This window comes from Trichosurus vulpecula, chromosome 6 (genome assembly GCF_011100635.1).
Source record: "Trichosurus vulpecula isolate mTriVul1 chromosome 6, mTriVul1.pri, whole genome shotgun sequence".
Taxonomy (NCBI): domain Eukaryota; kingdom Metazoa; phylum Chordata; class Mammalia; order Diprotodontia; family Phalangeridae; genus Trichosurus; species Trichosurus vulpecula.
This window is the reverse complement of record NC_050578.1, coordinates 99,039,365-99,062,547: the sequence shown is the minus strand read 5'-3', so window position 1 is coordinate 99,062,547 and position 23,183 is coordinate 99,039,365. Positions and strand designations below refer to the sequence as shown.

General features: G+C 37.8%; 1 protein-coding gene across 1 annotated transcript in view; it reads right to left on the bottom strand.

Annotated features, from left to right (window-relative positions):
• The window catches only part of DCHS2 (dachsous cadherin-related 2), a 323,005-nt gene that overhangs the window by 25,280 nt on the left and 274,542 nt on the right, over window positions 1-23,183 (bottom strand). The window contains exon 14 of the mRNA XM_036762311.1: window positions 1,510-1,623. Coding sequence (XP_036618206.1) covers window positions 1,510-1,623 — 114 coding nt within the window. The remainder of the gene's footprint in view (window positions 1-1,509; window positions 1,624-23,183) is intronic.

Here is a 23,183-nt window from a genome sequence, read left to right as displayed (position 1 = left end):
TTATTTTTATTTCTTGTTACTATTCTTCATGCTGTTGATATTTCAGCTAAACTGAATTCCAATAGTCCCTGAATTTATTCTTGCATCTCCGTTCTCTATACTTTTGTCTCAGCTAGCCCCCTTGCCTGGGATGCATACCTGTCTCACTTCCATCTCTTAAAACCCCTAGCTACTTTCAGGGTCTGGCTCAGCTATGTCTCTCACAGAGAGACTCTCCTGATCTTTTCATTTTTGACTGTTTTCCCTCCTCCATTTCCCTTGTTAGATCTTAACTGCTCATTAAATGCTCCTAGTACCCTGTTAGCTCTTTACTCTGCTTACATCTCCAGTGTCTAGCACATAATAGATAACTTGCTGTTTATCAGATGGCATTGAATCATTAAGGCTGGTGCTAGCTCACCCTGGGGCTGGTGGATAAGGCAGTCGTTACCAATGCCTTTCCTCTCCTTCTGACTGTGTGTGTGTGTGTGTGTGTGTGTGTGTGTCTTCCCCCTTGATTCTCCAGGGTCTAGACAGGTAGGAGCTCAAGGCTTGTGGGGAGAGGAGGTGTTTTTCAGCCAGAATGTTCCTGATACCATCTCTGATGATGGACCATGGTGATGGAATAACTAAATGACAATGTTGCATGCAAAATTGAAAAGTTTACTAGCCTCCGAGCCAGACCCCAAAACTCATTTCACTCAGCCTTGGTCCCCTACAAACTGGAATGGCATTGGGGATGGGAGGGTGAAATTCCTGAAGTAAAAGTCCTCACATGTGCATATAATCTAGATTAAATAAGACAGTTGTATGTCAATAGAATAATTATTAAAAGCATTCTCCTTGAGGTTTGAGAATGAAGCAGTAGATAGGGATCTACTACATAGTTGTTAGTCATCAAAAGTATGTTTCCAATAATCAATTGGTATTCATTTAAAACACAATAATGGTCTCATTAAAGCTAAATTAAATGCATACTGTATTTGGGAATAATTTCTTTACCGCCACATAGTCCTTTTTTGTTGCATTGTTGACATTCAGTGGCGAATTAGAAAAATCTCAAGAAAACTCCCTAGGGCTATACATATGTACTTATTTTTAATTCAACCTGGATACCAGTGATCTCACCAGTCGATCCCCAAGTCTTTACAATGGATGAATAACTATAATTGCAAGCTAATATGTTTAGAGTTTTTTTTAAAAGGTAGGATCAATTTTTCCTTAGGTGAAAGCATAGGGAATACACTTCCTAGAGAAGTTTGCTTTTGTGACAAAAGATGATGATTTCAAGTCATTGTTTATTAATTACCAGAATATACAATTTCTTGTTTTACTCATTTGGAGGTTCCAAGTCACCAGATAAAAATTATGGTTAGTAAGCATTTGTAACTGAAATAACACAATGGCAGGTGGGATGTGTCTGTGAATTCCAAATTACAAGTTTTACCCATTTTATCCGTAGTCTATAAAGTAATTCCCTATGGTTTTAAATGGAAAAATGAATATAGTTTAAGAGGCAAAAAGGTTTACCTGTTTCAGAGTTTAAAGAGAAAACTCCATTTTCATTTCCACTAAAAATCCAGTATTTTATGCTTTGCCCACTGGATTCTGGAGTGAAGGCTTCTACGGTCACGACGGGAATTCCTGCAACAATTGGATAAAGGATATATCAGAAAGAGAATATTTCAAGGAGAAAATCAATGAACATATAAGAATTTATTTAGTCCCTACCATGTGCACAGAACATTAGGTATTTGGAGAGGTGGGGGGGGGGTGGCAAAAGAGGAATAGTATAAAGAATCATGGAGGTTCAAATTATCAATCCGACATGTGCAGAAGTCCATATGGGAAATATATTTCAAGAACAGATAATGCCTGCTAGAGAATGGGTCAGAAATAAGCTCAGATTAGTAAGCAGAGGTCAATTTAAAGAGCCCTTGGCAGCCAATTTGGATTCGATAAAGCAAGGAATGGGAAACCATTATAGGCTTATGAGCAGAAGAGTGACATATTATAAGGGAGTGATTAGTGTGTCAGTAGCATATACTGAAGTAGAGGGGGATTAGAAGGAAGAAGATTAACTGAAGGGTACTACAGCAATCCAGGTGTTAGGTGGTAAGAGCCTAGATTAAGATAATGATAGATTAGAGCACAGTATAGCCATTTTAAAGGAAATAACTACGGTATGAAGATAATGGAAATATGGGCTAACTCTCACTCTCTCCTTTGTAACTCTATGACACTTAGGGCTTACCACTCACTCGTGGTACTTCATATATTCGGTCTTATGTTGGAGAAAGAGTTATTCAAAGATGCCTTGGTATACCTTGAGGATACCTTCTATATCTGTGATTGTGTCATATCTCTCTTGTTAGACCTTTATAAACATAAAAGAGAGGCTGAGCTCATGAAAATAATTTTTTCCAGAAATAGCAGCAGCAAGATGGCTATATATGCATGGAGCATAGTGAATAGACTACTGGATTTGGAATCAATAATAAAAATATCATTTATAATATGCTTTAAGGTTTATAAAACACTATGTATATTAAACTAGGTATATGTAATATATAATTACACAGGTATAAGATTATGTATATATGTACATATACTCATATACATATTTATGTGTTTGTATATACAGACATATATGCACACACACAGACATATATACATGCACCTATGCATATGTCTGTCTAGCTATCATCTATGTATTTATCTATCGATCTATTTATCAATCGATTTATCTATCAGTCAATCTATCTATCTATTTGTTTGCAAAATTAGATCCTCAACAACCTTGCGAGGTAGGTGCTATTATTATCCCCATTTTGCAGGTAAGGAAACTGAGGTTGAAAGCAATGGAATGACTTGCTTGAAATTACCCAATTAGTAAATGTCCAAGGCAGGATTCAAAGTCAGCTGCTCCTAAGTTCAAGCCCAACATTCTATCCACCACAACTAAGTTTGAATTCTATCTTCCTGGCTTACTAGCTGTGAAACCATGGACAAGTAATTTAACCACTACAGATTTTCACTTTGATTTTTGCAACAGATCGTCACTTTCTAAGAACCAGACTACCTAAGAACAGAGAAGCTCACTGCCGATGAGATGGTTACTCAGTGATGAATTCTTTGGCATGGCACCTCATGAAATAAGGTGTCCATCTGTACAATGAGGATAGTAATACCTGTAGTAGAAACTTCATAGGCTTTTATGAGACTCATTTGCATAAAGTGTTTTATAATTTTTTTTTAAAAAACTCGACCTGTGATTTCATTGGGTTTAGCGAATTCCTGGTGAGGAATCTCCTTCTGCCAAAGTATGCAGGCACCTTACTGCAATTCGTGGTCAGAGAGAGTGGTTGAGAGGCTGTCACTTCCCCAGGGTCATACTGCCAGTATGTCTTAAGAGGCAAGATTTGGAAGCAGGTGTCTACAACCTCTGAGCCACACTTCCTTTAATTAACAGGTAGTAGCTATCATTTGTACCATGCTCTAAGTTTTGCAAAGTAATTTGCGTAAATTATTTCATTTGATCCCTGTATTGTAAGCATTTTTGCATCACACAAAATGTCAGCTATCACCAAGAAAATGTGTTTTCTAGAACTTGGTCATTTATTGAATTGCATAATAATTCAGCCTCCTAATCTCCACAGGAAAAACAGTTTGTTTCTTCTACAATTCCCAGGTTTGGAAATTTTTTTAATTAAGATTATAAAAAATCAGTGAGCATTTGTTTTTTTCTGACCCTCTCCTCCCTTTCCTCTTTTCCCCTCCCTCCCTCCCCTCCACAGTTTAACAACATGCCACTGGAGAAGTCAAGGCAGACAGAACTGCTGCCATTGGGCCAATTGACATCATTAGAGCTGAGGAATGAACGCTCAGTACTGTGACATGCTCTTACTTTCTAGGACCTAGTACATGGGGTGGAGAAGAAAGGGGACCTCCCTCCAGCCAAAAGTTAAATGTTGTCACGGTATCTTTAACACAGATCTCACCAAAAATGTAAGAGTGGAGCAAACTGCCCCCTGCCCCCAATAAGGAAGGTATGTGCCTCCAGAGGCTTTGCAATGCTTAGAAATATTCTCAGAAATATTCAGAGGTGGCTAGAAATATCAGCGGGAATGGGGATGGGACACTGCCGAGAAAACAATAATTTCAAAGAAATCTCTTCACAGAGAAGCGTGGAACAGAAAGAAGGCATTGTGGAAAAAAAGAGCAAGAAAAATGTGAAATGGAGTACATTATTGTCTTCAGAAACTTCATGTTTAACATAAACTATGACAAAGTTTAAAAAACATTTATTGAGATGTCCAAATGGCTGTTCACTTCGAGCCAGTGATGAAGTCATTTAGCAAACATGGTAATTGATTTTAACCAATCGTGATGGGATCAAGTTACTGCACAAGTTGACCCTTTCCAAGTTGTGTTCTGAGCTGATCCTTATTTTATTACATTACAGGAGACATGCTGTTAATATAAAATGTCCTTCATTTGGGGGTGGGAATGTGCCTTCACAGTAGTACAACATGCTCCACCTTCAGCACACAATCAGACTTCCATGCTTCCTGATGCAATTTGTTTTATAAACACAGGAAATTTTGCTTCAGCTGGCTTGTCACTGACTCTTAAATATGGCAGCAGAAAGAAAAAGTGCTATGTAAGCAATTCATGCTAACCCATTGAGTGAATAGCCTTTTCTATAGAAAGTATGGCAACGGCGTGCATTTATATAAGAAAAAAAGATAAGCAATAATGATGATGAAATCATAGACAATAGAAATATGAAAAATTGCTCCAAATCCCTACTAATTAGAGGAAATGCAAATTAAAGCAACTGAGTTTCCACCTCACAACCATCAGATTGGCATAGATGACCAAAAAAGGATAATGACAAATGCTAGAGAGGCTGTGGGAAAACAGGCACACTAATGAATTGTTGGTGGAGCTGTGAGTTGGCCCAGTTATTCTAGAAAGTAAAACAGAACTATGTCCCAAAAGTCAGTAAACTGTGCACTTCCTTTTACCCTGCTATGTATTGTTGAATGATTTTCAGTTGCGTCTAACTCTGTTATCTCATTTAGGGTTTTCTTGGCAATGTTATTGGAGTGGTTTGCCATTTCCTTCTCCATCTCATTTTACAGATAAGGAAACTGAGGCAAACAGGGTTAAGTGACTTCCCCAGTGTCACATGGCTAGTATGTGTCTGAGGCCACTTTTGAACTCAGGCAGATAAGTCTTCCTCACCTTAGGCCCAGAACTCTCTCCACTGCACCACTGAACTGTCCCAGCTACAGCATTACTAGGACTAAAATTCAAGTAGATCAAAGAAAGTGAAAAAGAGCTCATATCTAAGAAAATTTTTAGAGCATCTCTTTTCATGGTAGCAAAGGAATGAAAATTACAGGAGGGCCTGTTTTACTAGGGGACGACTGAACAAATTACGGTAATTGATATAATGGAATATTAATGAGCTATAAGAAATGACAAAATGGAGAGTTTCAGGGAAACCTGGGAAGGCTCATATGAACCGATAGGAGTGAGCAGAGCCAAAAGAACAATAAATACGAAAACAACATTATAAAGAAAAACAATTTTGAAAGACTCAAAAATGCCTACCAGTACAATGACCACCTATAATTCTAGAGGACTGATTCAACCCACCTCTTGGCCGAAGATGTGATAGACAAGATGCAGAATAAGACATACATTTTTGGACACAGTCAATGCAAAAATTTGTTTTTCTTGACTACTCACATTTGATTTTTTTTCTTTTCTTCCCTGCCTCCACCCCCCCACCTAGGAAAGGCTAAGTAGGAGGGTGAAGAAGGATAGTAACCAAGTAGCAAAAATAATAAAGGATAAGAAAGAAAAGAAGGTTATTGAGACATCTTCTTAGAAAGTGGTACTGGAAGAAGTATCAAAAAGCAATAGATCTATAGTTTCATGTATAATCCTCTTTTTTTCTAGATAGGTAGATAGATAGATAGATAGATAGATAGATAGGTAGATAGATAGATAGATAGATAGATAGATAGACAGACAGACAGACAGACAGACAGATAGATAGATAGATAGATAGACAGACAGACAGACAGACAGATAGGCAGACAGACAGAGATAGGCAGATAGGCAGATAGAGAGACAGATAGGCAGATAGGCAGATAGATAGATTAGATAGATAGATAGATAGATAGATAGATAGATAGATAGATAGATAGATAGATAGATAGATAGATTAGATAGACAGGAGCAAATAAGAAAATAAGCAACACAATAGATAGTGATAGATCATAGTCTATATAGGTATATTTATGGAATGCATATAGAAAATGTTCCATTCTACTTGGTGCTCAAGTTCAAATATTTTTTAAAAAGAAAAAAATGGAATCGCAGATTTATAGACCTTTAGACCTGAGGTCATCTAATCCAACCCCCTCATTTTATAAATGGGGAACCTGAAGATTCCCCCAGGTTCCATAACTAGTGAATGAGGAGAACCCGAACCTGTCTTCTGACTAAAAATTAATTAGTATTTCTAAATGTAAAAGTTTCTTTTTAACAACTCCTTGAGGTAGGTATTACAAATATTCCTATTCCCAGTATTACACATAAGGAAATGAAAGCTTATGTGAAGGGACACAACCACAATCACAGATTCCCTTCCCAGCCTTCTTTCTGCTACCCATTATTGAAGGCAAAGCAATCCAATATGGCTCCCTCATATAAGGAAGAACCACATTTAGGAGAAACAAATGAATGTTCACTGAGAATTTTTCTTCACAAGTTCTCATTAGAGCTAAAAATAAAATATTTGGCTAATGAAAAATATTCTAAATTAAAACATGCCAAAAGTCCAGAAGTAATGGATTCATGTTGCTTATGATAAATACTAAGAGGAATACCACAATGACTAAAGACATGGAAAATAAAAACCTTAAACACAAGTTAAAAGAAAAAGGATTTTTTTATCTACCTCCCAAATTTAAAAAAAATTGGTTTTAATTATGTCAATTATGTATGTGAGTATTATATAGAGGATGGGAAGCAGATCTCTAGCTCTGTTGAGGACAAAATAAGAAAAATCTTAGACTGAGGATTGACAGATCTATGTTATTTTCTGATAATAAAGATTGGTATAATTTTAAGATGGGTAACAGAGAGGAAATTCTAAGTTCCAAAAGGGCAAAGCCTGACATCTTGGCTAAATTTTGTATCTCCTCCAGTACCCATTACTGAGTTCTGTATTCAGTAGGCATTTAATGTTTGCCGACTTGAATTGGCTGCAGAATGTCCCTCTGACAATTCTCTTTTTTTTTTTTTTTTTTGCTTTTTGGCAGGACATTTGGGGTTAAGTGACTTGCCCAAGGTAACACAGCTAGTACATGTGCCAACTGAGACTGGATTTGAACTCAGGTCCTCCTGACTCCAGGGCTGGTACTCTATTCACTGCGCCACCTAGCTGCCCCTCTCTGACAGTTCTTAAGGAATGTGTATCTTGGTTCTCAAATTTATGTTGCTCATGGCACAGTATTTTTTGCATGTCAGGAAACCAGGTATACCGAACATTTAAAGTCCTCCAAATTCACTGCCCAAGCCTTGAGATTTGTCCATCTTCCCCTCTTTCATCCCTCACTTCTTCCTTTTCTTCTTAGGACTAACATTGGAGAAGGTGGTTTTATGCCCCAAGGGCAAAACTATTATTGTGATAGCACAATAGTACCAAGTTGGGAAGAGAAGGCAGCAGAGTGCAACTGGGCATGGGAGCAAGAGAAGGTGGAACTGTCAGGGCATGGGGAGTTTTCCGGTACATTGAGAAAAACTCAAGGTGCATCCTTTGAGAATCATTGATTTATCTATTCTCAAAAATGGTTTTGGACCTCTTTTCAGGGCATTGACCTCTTTGACAATTGGTGAAGCCTTTAGTCCCCTTCTCAGAATGATGCTTTCAGTGCTCAAATAAAATACATGATTCAATCATATTGAAACACAGTTATCAACATATGTTTTGGGGGATCATCTTTTTTCTTATTCTACTGCATGATGGAAATATTTGTTTTATTTTTTAAGTTGAGAATAAAATAAAATTTGAAAAGATTGTTAAAAAAAAGAATGGTTTTCGTATAGCTATGCTTGACAGTAGTTGGATGAATTTAAAAAGTTTCTAGAGGATACTCTGACTTCTAGGATCACTACTCCTTTTCTATACATTCTAACATTGGTGCTTATTTGTAATTTCCATGGAAGCCTCACTCCACAACAAGGAAGATACTGACAACCGACACTACATTCAATCTGCATGATGCTAACCAGTCAATGCTATTGTAAGAATTCAACCTTTCCATTTCCAGGATTTTGTAGGTTTCATTTGTAAATATAGTATTCCATTATTGGAGTTTATTGTATTTAATTTCCTTGTATGAATGCTTTTTCCTCTATTTACCAAAAGAAAGGAAGAAATAAAGCGGAGGGTTTACAACCATCCTCAACAGCAGTGAAAATATTGGCAGAAACCACAGCTATGAACTATCAAATAATATTACGTGTTTGTGAAAATCAATAGTTATGGAAAGAGTTAGGTATAGTAATTGTAAACAGTCGTGAAACTCAGTGCTATGCATGTGTAAATGATTCTTCAGTCACTTACAACCTTCCTTTTTTTCCTAAATTACCCTGACACTTCCTTCTTGAGGACTGACTACAGAGAAACTTTGATTTTCAATATTTTGTTGACTTAAGAGTCCTCATTTCTCACCCCTTCCACCCCCCTTAAAGCTTTAAACTCTAAATATATTTCAGTTTTTTAGGAAAAACATTCTTTCTTCCCTCCCACCTTTCCATCATTCAAAAATCCTTGAACATATGCTGCTGTAATTTTCCACCAAAAAATACTCCTGGAATGAGACAAAACACAGAAAATGTATGCTCAAAAGGAAGAATTTTCCAAAACTTACCAACAAATGAAAACCATGTTACAATGAAAGTGATTTATGCAATCTTGAACATGTTGTCAATGGCTGATATGTACACCTACAAAGCTCATAGAGGAAGCATCGCAAACTGAGTGCAGCAGAAAGTGTATCGGATTTGGAGTCAGAAGACCTGGGTTCAAGTCTTGACTCTGATGTGTACTAGTATCTGATAAGAGTATCAGTCAAGACTCAAATAGTGATTATGGGCAAATTACTTATCCTGTTTGATACTCATCTTTGTCACATAAAACACTTACCCTACCTTCCCCCCATAATGATTATAAGTAAATGATTTTTGTAAACTTCAAACTACCAGACAAAAGTAAGTTATTAATCAGCTACAGTGGCCTAGGCCAGTGGCTTCCAAAATGTGATACACACAAGAGAATTCCTGGGGTACAGGAAGGAAATAATATTCCTATTTATGCTTACTTTTAGCTAAAAAAGAAGAAAATAAACTTTGATAATATTTATTATAGAGATTGGATCCAGCTGCTTCATTAAGTCTGTATATCAGATGGTCATTCATCACAAAAGGTAGACACCTTGCTCAGGGATGAGCAAGAGGCTGGGGAAGCACAGACACTGCTTTACAAATATTACCTCCTTTGAGCATCCTAAGAACCCTTGGAGGTAATTGCTATCATCCCCATTTTACAGTTGAGGAAGCTGAGGTAAACACAAATCAAGTGACTTGCCCATCTAGAAAGTGTCTAAAGCGGGATTTGAACTTAGGTCTTCCTAACTGCAGGCCCAGCAATCTATCCATTGAGCCATATTAGAACAGTAGTAGCCTGGGGGATTGAGGTAGGATTTTTATTCCTGGTTTTATACATCTGTTTGATTGTTTTTGTGTAAGGTTATTAATTTTATTTTAAACATGTCATGGTAACTAATTAAATTTCACCTTCTGGAAAACTCTGAAAAAAAAGAATGTTACATAAATATTATATAGCATGTAATTTATATTATAATGACTTATTTTTAATTGTATCTAATTTATGTAATTACAGTTATAATTATAATAATTATATAGTAATACACACACACATATATTCAGGCAGCTAGGTGGCATGCTGGATGAAGTGTGCTGGCCCTGGATTTAGAAAGACTTGAGATCAGATTCAACCTCAGACATTTAATAGCTGTGTGACTCTGGACAAGTCACTTAATCCTGTTCGCCTCAGTTTCCTCATCTGTAAAATGAGCTAGAGAAGGAAGCGGCAAAGCACTTCAGTATCTTTACCAAGAAAACCCCAAATAGGGTCACAAAGAGTCAGACATGCCAAATCAGCTATTTGTCTATCTATGTGTATACACACACACATACACACACACACATGCGCGCGTAGAAGAATTGAGTATGCTCTATACATTTTGGCCAGATGGGCAACTTAAGATAGTCTAGCATTTGCCGAATGTGACTGTTGCTTTCTTGTGTTTTCATTCAGGATTCTCTGGATACGTGTGGGGATGATTCTCGTAATTGTTTTGGGAACGATGGCAATACAAGCATGTGTGTCAGGAATTGCTGAGGTTCTCCTTATCTTCTTTCTTGATCAGTAGTTATCCGAGTTAGGAACATCTGGGTTCAAATCGCACGCTGCTCCCCACTTTTTCTTACTAGCTATGTGATCACAGTTTCTTCACCCGTGACATGGAAATGAGAATACCTAGTACCTACCTTGTAGCGAAGAATCAAATGAGATGCTATGTGATCTTTGCAATGATACACTCTATAAATGGGAGCTCATTATGATTAACGAGGTCATTTTCATTAATTCTCTCTTTCTCTTCTTTTTCAAAAGAATTCAGATAAAAACTATTCTGGGAGTGCATTGCTGTGCTACTTTTACTGTTTTATAGGAAAGTCAAGTGTAAGGTGCCCTATGAGACAAGTGGATAAAGTAACGCTTTTTGTAACTGAATAAACATTGGAAGAAACATGAGAGTCATCTAGACTAACCCCGAAATAGACTGTCATCCAAACCATTTAGCCTTAGGAATTTAATTAGGACTCCTGTACATCATGCTACAAGGGAATGTAGTGTAGAGTTAAAGTATAGAGATAAATCAGGAATTAATGAATGAAGAAAGCACCTACTATGCGAGAAGCACTACGCTAAGAGCTGGGGATGCAAATAAAGAAAGACATCACTGCTTTCAGAGAGCTCATATTTTAGCAAATGAGACAACAGATATGGAAGACTTCGGTTGCAAAGCAGATGGAAAAGTCCTATGGTCCTTAGGGTACAACAGCAAAACAGATGGATGTTAATGCTTCGTCTTTCATGGAGACAGCCAAATGGGGCAGTGAGTGGATAGAGCACAGGGCCTGGAGCCAGGAAGACATGAGTTCCAATCTGGCCTCAGACAATTATAAACTGTGTGACTCTGGGCAAGTCACTTAACCTCAATCTGCCTCAGTTTACTCAAATGAAAAATGCAGATAATAACAGTGCCTACCACAAAGGGTTGTTGTGAAGCTCAAATGAGATCATATTTGTGAAGTGCTTAGGACACCTGGCACATAGTAGGGGCTTTAATAAATGCTTATTTCCCAATATCATTTCCAGTGATAAAATCCAATCAGTTTCTGATATTGAACCATTTGACTTTGTGGCAAGAGCTTTCTTTTCTGGGTCCTCAACATATGTGGCCCTAACAATGGCCCAAGAGTTGCCAGGCTGAATTTCCTCGGGGGTTGCTCCCCAGGAGGACAGCTACAGGGATTGGAATTGGGTTCACAGTGCTAGGCTGTCTCCATAAGAGTGTCAAAGGAGATGGAGGTCTAGGTGGTGATGGCGGTGGTGGCTTGGCTTGCTTGGTTCATACTGCCCCCCAATTCTCCTTCAGGCTGTCCTCCTTCTTCAGCCAGACTGGGTTGTCTTCCTTGTGAGTGGCAGCTGGTAGGGATGGTCAGTCCTTTCTCCATGATGGCAACATCCCCCGATGATAGCTGTGAGGACCGGGCCAGAAGTGGGACTTGTGGTCTAGGGGTGGGAGATGTGCTGCCACCGATAGATTTCCTGTGTTTACCCTAGTATGGATGGCCAGCGATTTTTGTTGGTGGTGATGTGGAAGGTGGGCCCCTTCTTCACACTGATATCTTCCCTGAGTTATGGCTAGAATCAGCCCCAGTGGTCTGGGGGACACTGTTATTTCCAAGGCTCTTGGATTCAGGGTCCCAGGTTGTCTCTAGCAGAGTCCAAGGAGGAGATGCAGGTCATAGTGGTGGTGGCAGTGGTTTGACTCACCTGGCACACACTGCTTCCTGTCTCTCCCCCAGGGTGCTTTATTGCCTCAGACACAGAGTAGCTACATAACTATGGAGTAAGCCATTTATTTTTTCAGTATTCCTAGCAACTCTCTAGGACTATAAATTACAGAAGGGTAAACAATTTGCATCAGTAGAGGGGTTTTCTGTGGAATTTCTAGAGAGTTTCTTACATCAATAAAATCACAGGTCTAAACCTATACCCATCTTTCTTAAGTGTGGCCAAATAAGAAAGGATTTCTTTATATTAGGGCATCTAATATATTTGTGCACACACACACACACACACACACACACACACACACACACACACACATATATATATGTAAAAAAACTTTGTATATATATACATACATACATACACAGTCCATATATTATACTTAACAAATTATTAACCTGTCTGACTGTTGATAAGAAATGTCAAATAACATATATACCTATAATATAGTCTATCTTTGATATACGTCAATTGCAGGAAAGAAAGGAGGGGAGGATGGATGTGGGGCCTACACCAAATTGAAAAAAATCACCCTAAGGTATGCTGGGAAGCAGGAAAAAAGTGTCATGACACATGGATAACTGAGAATCTTCTATACGGAGACACTTCCTGGAATGTTAAACAAGAAGACCAATTAGGGTTATACTATCCCAGACCGTAAAAGGAATCTTAAGGTCATCCAATCTAACAACTCCATACTGTAGATAAAGATCTGTAAATGTTAGAGGTATATTGCCTAAAGTGCACAGTTAGTTACAATGAAGAGACTCAGAAAAGAATTCTCTTGGCTAAAAGTTTCAGTTTCTTTCCATGAGGCCTCTCTTGAAAATGGAATTAAATATGATGCCTTTGGGAACAGAAAAGACAACAAAGGGGTTGAAAATTAACTTCTTGTAAAAATCTCTGTCAAAGAAAAGGATGCGTTGGCAATTGTCAATGCACTGTCAAAGCATGTAGCTTTTGGTCATTTGGACGTAATAGAAACATTACTAATTGGGCTCACTTCGGTGAGGATACTTGTTTCCTCTTCCTGGGGCTTACTGTCCTAAATGCTGAGCTGGTGAGTACTCACAGTTAAGAATTTTGATTTAAATATGGTGGCAATTTTAAATTAAATAGCATGGGTCTTGAGCTAATATTTGGTCCTCTAACATAAGAATAAGGTAAACTAAAGACTGCGCTCCAGCCAATTTTTCTGTGGATAATCCACTGACAGTACAGTATCTATAGTTCTAAAGAACTGGACACCTTGGAAACAATTTTCATTCATTTGTTTCTTATATTTGGAGTCAAGATTCTTCTATTTGAGTGAATGATAATCTAATTATGTTAAGGCATATATTAGGTCTTACACATTGACAAACTGGGTTCAGTGACCGTGTTCTTAAATTTACCCAAGCTCTAGGTTGTATCACAACAAACTTCATTTCAGGGTATCTTTAAACAACTATGTTCTGCCAGAGTAAGATGCTGCACAGAGGGCAGAGATCAGTACTACTCTACGATATGCTTTGAAACACCCTAGAGAACAAGCGACTGAAATGACCAAAGGTTATACGGTTAACCTATTTAATAAGTGCTGAATGTATTTATCCACAAATGACAGCAAATAACTCCTCCCACCCCCAATTTAAATATCTGTCTCATTTACTTTAGTGAACAGATTTTGCTGATTAGAGTGCCCTCATGTGTCTCTACACTGTAATACAGTTTTGGGCAACATGGCAGAAGTGGAGAAACCAGGGGATTGGTATCCAGGAGGCCTGGAATCTGGAACGCCTGGCTTCTAATGCCCTCTGTGCTATACTGGACACAAGTCACATAACATCTCTGTCTTTCAATTTCCTCCTCTGTGAAAAGAGAGAAGTGGATTAGATCACCTCTAAGGCCATCTCTGCAAGACCCAACTATAAATAGCTCTGGTCTACACAGTCTTTCAAAGGACACAGATAGATCAGATGTTGATAAACATTTCGAGGGATATTTAATTAGGCAACTCATATCATACGCTGAAGAGCAGACGTTGGCCTATATTAATAGAGGGAAATTCCTCACTAGGAGCTCCCTATACCAATGAAATCACAGATCCAATCCAAAAAATAATAGATAAAATCAATAATCAAGGTTATTTGTAAAGACATTTTGGCACTTTCACTTGTTCCAAGTGGGCACATAACACAACACCTGCAGATCCATGTTTTGTTAGGTCCCATAGTTTTCTATTTCTGCCTTCAACATTCAGTAGCAAATACATAAACCAAAGTATCTAGATTTTTTTTTAAAAAAGGAATAAACAAAAGTTGGTTTGGGATATATGGTACTGAATATATTACAAACGCATATACAATTAAAATGGTTTGTCATTAAAATCTAAGTGTCCTCTAAAGATTTAGATTTTGGGCTGGAAGGAACCTCAGAGGACATCTATTACTTCATTTTACAGACGAGGAAACTGAGGTTTAAGGAGGTCACACCACTTCCCCAAGGTCACACTGGGAGTTAATGGTCAGAGATGAAATTTGAACCTAGGTCCTCTAACTTTGCAGCCAGGGATCTTTCTACTGTACTTGGTTATGTTTCCCCTCCATATGAAAAAGGATATTAAACTATCACTCAGATATCTCACACTGATTCACAGCCCTCATAACTAGATTAACTATCGTTTCCTGGGGTTGATTCTCCCTATAAACAAATTACTGTTCCAGACCCGAGAGTTTAAAGAGGAGTTTTAAAGCAGAAATACAACTCTTCCTTCATTTTAACACTTAATTTTATCTTTAACACCTGCGGGAAGAGGGTGGAGGGGAGAATATCCTAGATTGAGTTCCTTGAAACCTTGATACTCTGCATGGTGTTAATAGGGTTTTCTTGGGAAATTTTCAACATTAGTAATAGTTCCCCCTTTGACACTGATACGTGGATTAGTGGTCTCATCAGTGTGGGTTCTTTTCCTAATTTTTTATATCAAAACTAAACCATGCCTACCCTTCCTGGTGTGATTCTTCATGTCCTCCCACCAATACTCCACAGGTAACTTCCACCCAATATACTAGGGACTTCTTCCTAGAATTCTAAATGTATGGATACCCACGTAGACAGACCATTAGTTATCCTTCGCTCTCCCTATATGACAGGTTCACCTATATTTGTGACAACTTATGATACCTCAGTACAAAAACAGACTTATTATTTTTCTATTTTGTCTAATATTTCACCAGTTGTCATTTGTTGCCAGAGTCATTGTGAGGTATAAACAAGCCGACCTATATAAATAAGAGTGCTTTTTTAAGCACAGAGCACTATATATAACACAAGGTGTTAGTATTTTTATTATTCTGAGACAGTCAAGGCACTGAGAGACCACAAGAACACTTCGAGAAAGCAAAGATTAAATTTCATTTAGTATAAAAAAAAGCCAGGGTCATAGGGTTCCTACATCGGAATTTATATGTTTTATCAATTTATTTCAAATCCAAAAGCATTCCATGTCTAAATTAGTTTCAGTAACGCTGATTTAAGGTGTTAGACTCAATACTGTAAATGTATGAAAACACTACTATTCAAAATGTTGTTTCATCAAAGGATCCAACTATTTTCTTATTTTTTCGATTGTGTCCAACTCTTCATGACCTGTTTTAGGGTTTTCTTGGCAAAGATACTGGAGTGGTTTGCCATTTCCTTCTCTGGCTCATTTTACAGATGAAGAAACTGAGGCAAATGGGATTAGGTGACTTACCCAGAGTCACACAGCTAGTAAGTATGTGTGGCCAGATTTGGACTCAGGGAAATGAGTCTTGTTGCAAATATTGTGCTATCTTTGTCTGTTGGATGACCCATGATTCCGAATCTTCTGAGATTGCAGCATTTGATGATCTGTACTCATATAGCATTATCAAGGGAATACTTGGATTAAAAAGCTCTGCTTGTGTGGAAAGGAAAAGTTTGGGGCCATCAACGTTGCTGAGGAATTTCTCCAAAGCACTCTAGCCTGTTCTCCTCCTGTTCAATTGTAAGATAAGCCCATTGTCCGTTTGCACTTCCTGACCCAAAATATATGGACTAATGGACTAACTCAATGGATTTAACTATCCAACTATATGTCATAATCTTGGCAACAAGCATTCTTCATCTATGCTGTTTTCTTCTGTGTAGACCAGAAGACTGATCTATTTGGAGAGGCCATGGATTGCACTGAGGAATCTCTGTAATATTCTGGAACAAGTACCATGTAGTATATAAACCTGCTTTTCCTGAAAGATCACTTCAGCCCTAGAATTTATACCTTGGCACTACTCTCTGCCTCCTGGAGGCCCTCCCTATGAGCTTCCATTTAAGGAGGGTGCCCAGACCAGCCATATTTTCATTTTTCACCATGCAGCACCTTTCCAGACTTTTCCATCATGCCCTTGGCAGGGTAACTTTCTCCATCCCCTCCCGCTTCATTTTCCTTTTATGTGTTGTCTTCCCCATTAAGATGTATGGTCCATGAGGGTGGAGCCTATCTTTCTTTTTATTTGTTTTTCTATTCCCAACACTTATTATAGTATCTAAAACTGAGCAAGCAATTAATAAGTGCTTATTAATTGGCTTACCACAAACAAGAACATCTAGATTACTGGTGTCAAACACAAATAGAAAAATTTCTGCTGCATATTGACTTAGAAAATCATAAATCAATATTATTTATGTTGCACTATATTTTTATTTATTTTGTTAAATGTTTCCCAATTACATTTCAATCTATTTTGGGGGCTACACTTGGGAGTTTTGCAGGCTGGCCACGGAACACTTTTGGATTCTAAATAAATTGATAAAACATAAAAATTCAGATGCAGAACCCTGACAGCCATGGAGTAACCTGAGAATAGAGGACAATTGGTGAAATATTGGAGGAAATAGAGAAAATTAAGTCTATTTTTGTACTGAAAAAGCATCACAAACATAGGTAGGTCTGTGGTATAGTGAGAGTGAAGGATTACTGATGGTCAGTCCCCAAGGCTCATTGCTATCCATACAACGCGGGCTGAGAATTTGACACTAAGTGGAATTTCACATTTATGAGAAATCCCTCCTCTCATTTGGATTCTGCACAAAACATTCTTCAGAGTTGTTGCTAGCACACATCTCCGTGTTTTATGCTCGACTTGGCACCGGTAATCACTGAGTCATTAAACAGTTATCTCTAGGGTATCAATTAATATTTTATAATGTGAGAGACAGCATAGCAAAGTCCTTAAGGGTACTGGACTTGACCTTGATTCAAATCCTGCCTTAGACATTTACAACCTTCGTGATCCTTGGCCAAGTCACTTACTATCACTCAGTGCCTCAGTTTCTTTATCTGTAAAAAAAAGAATAATAATATTTTATTTCTTACAATACAGGATTGCTGCATTAAATAAGTTAATATATGTTTTAAAGTGTTTTAAAACCTTATAGAACTGTGAAAATATCATTACTATCATCATTATTATTATCATTTTGACATGCACACAGGACATAAATAGTTGGAGCAAAGACTTTTAAGGCTGTATTTTGTCCTATTTAGTCCAATGCTTGTGAGTGGATTGGTGTATAAACAACAAACAATAAACCCAGAAGGATTATGTATTCTCTACATCTCTCAGTCAACTATGCAAAGAGTAATTCATGAAAGTCTGCCTGTTTGATGGTGATGAGGCTTATTAAGTACTTTAAATATTTAAGTATTTATTAAGTACTTATTAAGTACTCCATATATGCTAATTCATTTGATCCTTACAAAATCCCTGTAAAATAGGTGCTATTATTATTCTATTTTGTTTGTGGATGAGGAAACCAAAGTGAAGTTATTTGCCCAGGATCACCCAGGTAGGGAGTGTCTGAAGCAGAATTCAAACACAGGTCTTCCTGACTCTTAAGTCCTGCTTACTATCCATTGATCTATACGTAGCTTATTCTCATTAATATCTTATCAAGTTGATGAAATAAGCTTATGGGACATTTAGTAACAATGTTCTCTTGGTGGCTTGTCTATTTTTTGGTCACAGTACTGTCTATGGAATACTTTTTTTTTTATTCTTTTGGAACTTACCCCGCTTGAAAGCAACCTTCAAAAATGAAACAAATAACAAACAACAACAACAAAAAAAAACAAGAGGTGGCATAGTAAAGAGGGTAGAAGACTGGCTTTGAAGTCGGGAAGACTTGGGTTCAAGACCTATCTCCAACATATAGTAATGGGATGAGCCTGGCCAAGCGCCTCTACTTTTCAGTACCCCAGGCAGGCTCTAACACTCCAAGTTAGCAATGAGTGGCTGCTCTGCTTTGGAGGACGGAATTTTCATACTTTGAGTTCTCTATACCCATGAAATCACAGGTCAAGACCAACTTCTGCTTGCCCTCCACCCATGGAAACAACAGATCCCCAAGAATCTTTCAAATCGGGTCAGTTCCAGCACAGATTTCCTTTCATTGAATTTGGTTGGGTCCAGTTCCCTTCACAATTTTATCTTCTTGAATATACTTCTTAACTTACAACACATTGATTCCTGAAGTATTAAGACTAAATATGATATATCCACTCTCAATTATTATGGATATAGATATAGATCACCATGGCTATGAAGTAGAAGATCTGTACATTTTATGCCTTTTTGTGATTTTTTTAAAGGTATGAGTCAAAAGCAGCCCAAATCAGAGAAAAGAATTATGGGAAACCATGATAACCCAGAAAGTCAGCTGGGATATCATTGTTCCTAAGTGATTTGAAAGTATGATATGAATTTTGAGTGACCCCCAACAAGACCCCTACTCAGGATAATGCTTTTTTTTTAATGGCAGCCAACATTTTAAAACTGCAAGTGTTTTTGAGATCTATCATGCTAGTGCTAAAAAGTTCTGGCATATACTGAAGGTCAATGCTATATACAGAAATGATCAACGGTTCTCCAGCTTTTTGGAACTAAAAAAATTGCAAGGGAAAAAAGTCTGATAAAAATTATGTGATAAGATCTGGCAGCTAATTCTGGCTTCATGTGCCAACCACAGCTTTGGCCGGTTTGCAATGTCAGTCAATATTTTATGAAGCGTACCACTCCCTCTTTCACTGGGCTCTAGGAAATCATGTCTACCCAGATGCAGGTTAGTTATATCCCATCAAATTCAATAGCCTTCTTAACTATCATTCTTCTTCATTTCTCGTTTTTCTTTTTCCTCTATATTTTGTAGCTTTCAGCTGACTTTTATCTCTCAACTTAGACTTTAATGCCCTTTGCATATGTCATATTTACCCTTCAAGGAGACATTCCAGCCACTTCTTCATATGCCTTGTAATATACACCTACATCCACATTTATGGATGCCATATGCTTGTATCACTTCCAGAACTATTTCAAAGTTTCCTTACGTGTAAAATTTAATAAAAAGGATTTGGGGAATGTTTTATTCTTTCAGAAAAAAAAGAGAAATATCAAATTGAATGGAATTAAGTGGTTCTGAAAGTAAGTGGACCAAAGAGGTCAGTTTTCACCAGGGGTCAAGGTCAACGGCAGCAGATAGCAACAGTGAGAGCTTTTGTTCCAATTAACCATCAACTTTCCTGCCTTAATCTCAGACTGAAGGGACCACCTCCAAAGTCAAGAAGGTAATTTGCTCTTAACTGTCTGCTATCCTTAACATTTAATCTGCAAGAAAATTGCTCTTAACTGTACTGATTAATCCCAACTGTGACGGCTAGAAGAGGATGGCTAGTAGGGAGAGCAGGAAGAGCACAAACTGGTTGTGATGTGGCCTGGATGATAGAAAATCAGTTGAAATCAAATGTGGCAGTAATACACTCATGTAAAGGTCTGCTGTTGGGGGGGGTCTAACTTGTCATATATAGGTGAGTCACAGAGATACTTAATAGTAATGCTATATACTATATTACATATGTATATACTATATACATATGTACATCATATACATATATACACATACATGTATGTATATATATATGTGTGTGTGTGTGTGGAGAGAGACAGAGAGAGAGAGAGAGAGAGAGAGAGAGAGAGAGAGAGAGATGTTATATAGTAATGATAGCAAGAACTTCTTTATCCACAGAACTGGAGTCAGAAAGGGCTTCAGCAACTATTTGTACCCAACTACACTTGAAAAAGAACTTCCACTACAATATACCCAAATAAGCAGTCACTCAGTCTCTGCTTAAAGACTACCAATAAAGGAACAGCCACAGCTTCTGTAGCGAGACTACAAATGAGCTAAAATTCAAGAGTGGAATGAAAAAGGCTACAGCTACGTGAACTCAACCAATAAATAATATGTATTAAAGAATCAAAAATGCCTGTTATTCAGATTTGTCTAGACTCCTTGCCACCAGAAATTATAGAAAGGTGATATCCTTAAGGAGCTCAGGTGGAATGTAACGTAGATTATGCAGCAAAGTGGTTGAGAAACTGTACAACATAGCCCCTCAGGTTGCAAAAACGTAGGCTCCACAGGATACTTTTTAGGGCACGATAAGTTGGCTAGGATTACCCACCAGAAGCTAGTTACCCTTTATAAGCTAGCAACAAATCTCCATACTACATGCAAGCCCTAAAATATCATTGATAATTCAGCAAATAAACTGTACTTGAAATGGAACAGCATTAGAGACACATTACGTCTTCCCCGATATGATACTGATTTGTAAAAATTTTAAAAATATTCTTAATAGATATCACATACTGAATACCCATAATTCCCAGACTACACGAAATAAAAGGCTTTCAAAGTATAGACATCTGGCAGAAGAAATTAAACTATGTGGGAACAGGACAAGGTACATGTGAAGATCCTTGTCATCCTGTCTGCCATAGAGTTGTCAAAAAGATGATTTCAATGAATCTACAAAAGATGACTTTACATCCCAATGCTCTTTTTCTTGCTCAGTCATTTCAGTTGTGGCTGATTCTTCATGACCCCATTTGGAGTTTTCTTGGCAAAGACACTAGAATGGCTTGCCATTTCCTCCATTTTACAGATGAGGAACTGAGGCAAACAGGGTTAAGTGACTTGCCCAGGATGATACAGATACTAAGCATCTGAGGCCAGATTTGAACTAAAGAAAAGGAGTGTTCTTGACTTCAGGCCCATTTCTTCAGCGCTGGATATAGAGTAATAAATTTGCTGTGGTTTGTAGAAAAAATTAGGGTTAGAGTTAGGGTTAGGCACTTCTATCCACCACACCACCTAGCCGCCTTCTCAATGCTCTTACTCGGTTACAAAAAAGCAGTTATTTTATCTACCTGTACAAGGGTCTGCAGAACAATAAACTTAAAAGAATATTAGGATAGTCACTTGTTCTCATACTGCGTCTATCTGAACCCCGTCAAAAAGAGATGAGAAAAACGCTGTCAGTGTGACTACAGATGAGGAGTTTGTATCTCAACCATTCAGTTACAAAAATCAATTATTTCATCTAATTGAGCAATAGCATATCAAATATGAAACATACAGTCACAGTAATAGAATGATAACTTGTCCGAGGATCATTTCTACTTGAACCCCATCAAATATAAAGATGAGAAAAATGAGAGAATGAAAACAGCGACTTTATCAATAATCATAGGGTAGGGACTGAACTTCTAGATGAGTTCAAGCCAGGAACAGCCGGCTTCCAGCCTCACTTCTGCTACATACTGGCTGTGGGACTCTGGACGAGTCGCTTGGTGCCCCAAATTTTGTGGAGTGACAAGATATTATGCCCTCATCCAAATCCTCATAAAGCTGCCATCACCAACTCCCCAGGGAGATGTCTTGTATAAGTATCTGGAACTCTATGGGAGAGCCTATATATACACTTTGTTTCTTTGTATTAGTATCCCTTAACACAGTGCCTGGCACATAGCACTTAATAATAAAACTTGTTGCTTGCTTACGCAATTCACTAATAACTAAAGAGAAAGCCTCTAGTGAGAGGAAACAATACATTATTTAATTTCATATTTTCCTGATATGTTATACACGTTGAAAAGGATGGAACAAGGCAGAAATATCAATGTTACCAGGAATACTTAGAGTCACGGTTTATCTGAGCTTAGTACTTGGAGCTTGGGCCCTGAAAAGTATCAGCCTTCAATGATATCCAGGCATCCAATGAACCACTAGCCAGAAATTTATAGATGCTAAAGTTTCATCGAAATAGAAATGCCAGTACAAAGGCAGGCACATTTTCTCTAACTTTGTGGATAGTTCCAGGGAATATGCTTTTTAGGCAAAAAAAAATGTTACTGGGACAGAGAGGACCCTGGGGAAAATATCAGAAATGGTGAATAAATGTATGTTTCTAGGCAGAAAAAGATCGGAACGTGAAAACTCAAAATTGGGCTTTACAGGCATATTCAATTCAGCTCACCAAACATTGATGTGAAAGGTCATGTACTAGCTTTTAGACCACAAGATCACCCCAAACAATGGAAGCTGTGGAGCTGAGGGCAGCCAGTCAGGAAAGCTTGCTGAAGAGGCCTGGTCTCATCTCTAATAAAATGGCAGGTGGCAGGGTGGGGCAGTGGCTAGGGTTCAGATACATATTTCATTTGTGCAGGAACTTCTGGGCAGGAAATACCCTTTTGTCAATAATGATCTTCATCTGTTTAGCAACTTTAAAGTCTCAGAGTAGCTTGGGAGGGAACTAAAAAATTAAGTTATTTACCCAGGGTCACATGCCAGTATGTGTCAGAACAAATACTTCAACTCCCATCTTTTCTGACTCTGAGGAAGGCTGTCTATCCACATGGCAATCCTAAAGCAGGGCAGTGGATTTCCAGCATTATTGTGGAAGGAAAAAAAGAGTTAGTGGCAATGCTTTGAGGGATACGCTGATTCCTGTCTTTCAGGTTCTGAGAGTCAGGAAATAGCTAGAAGTTAAATATGGCCTAGATTTGTGCAAGTTTCTATAGCTAACTCAACATTTTCTATTTCTATTTTTAAT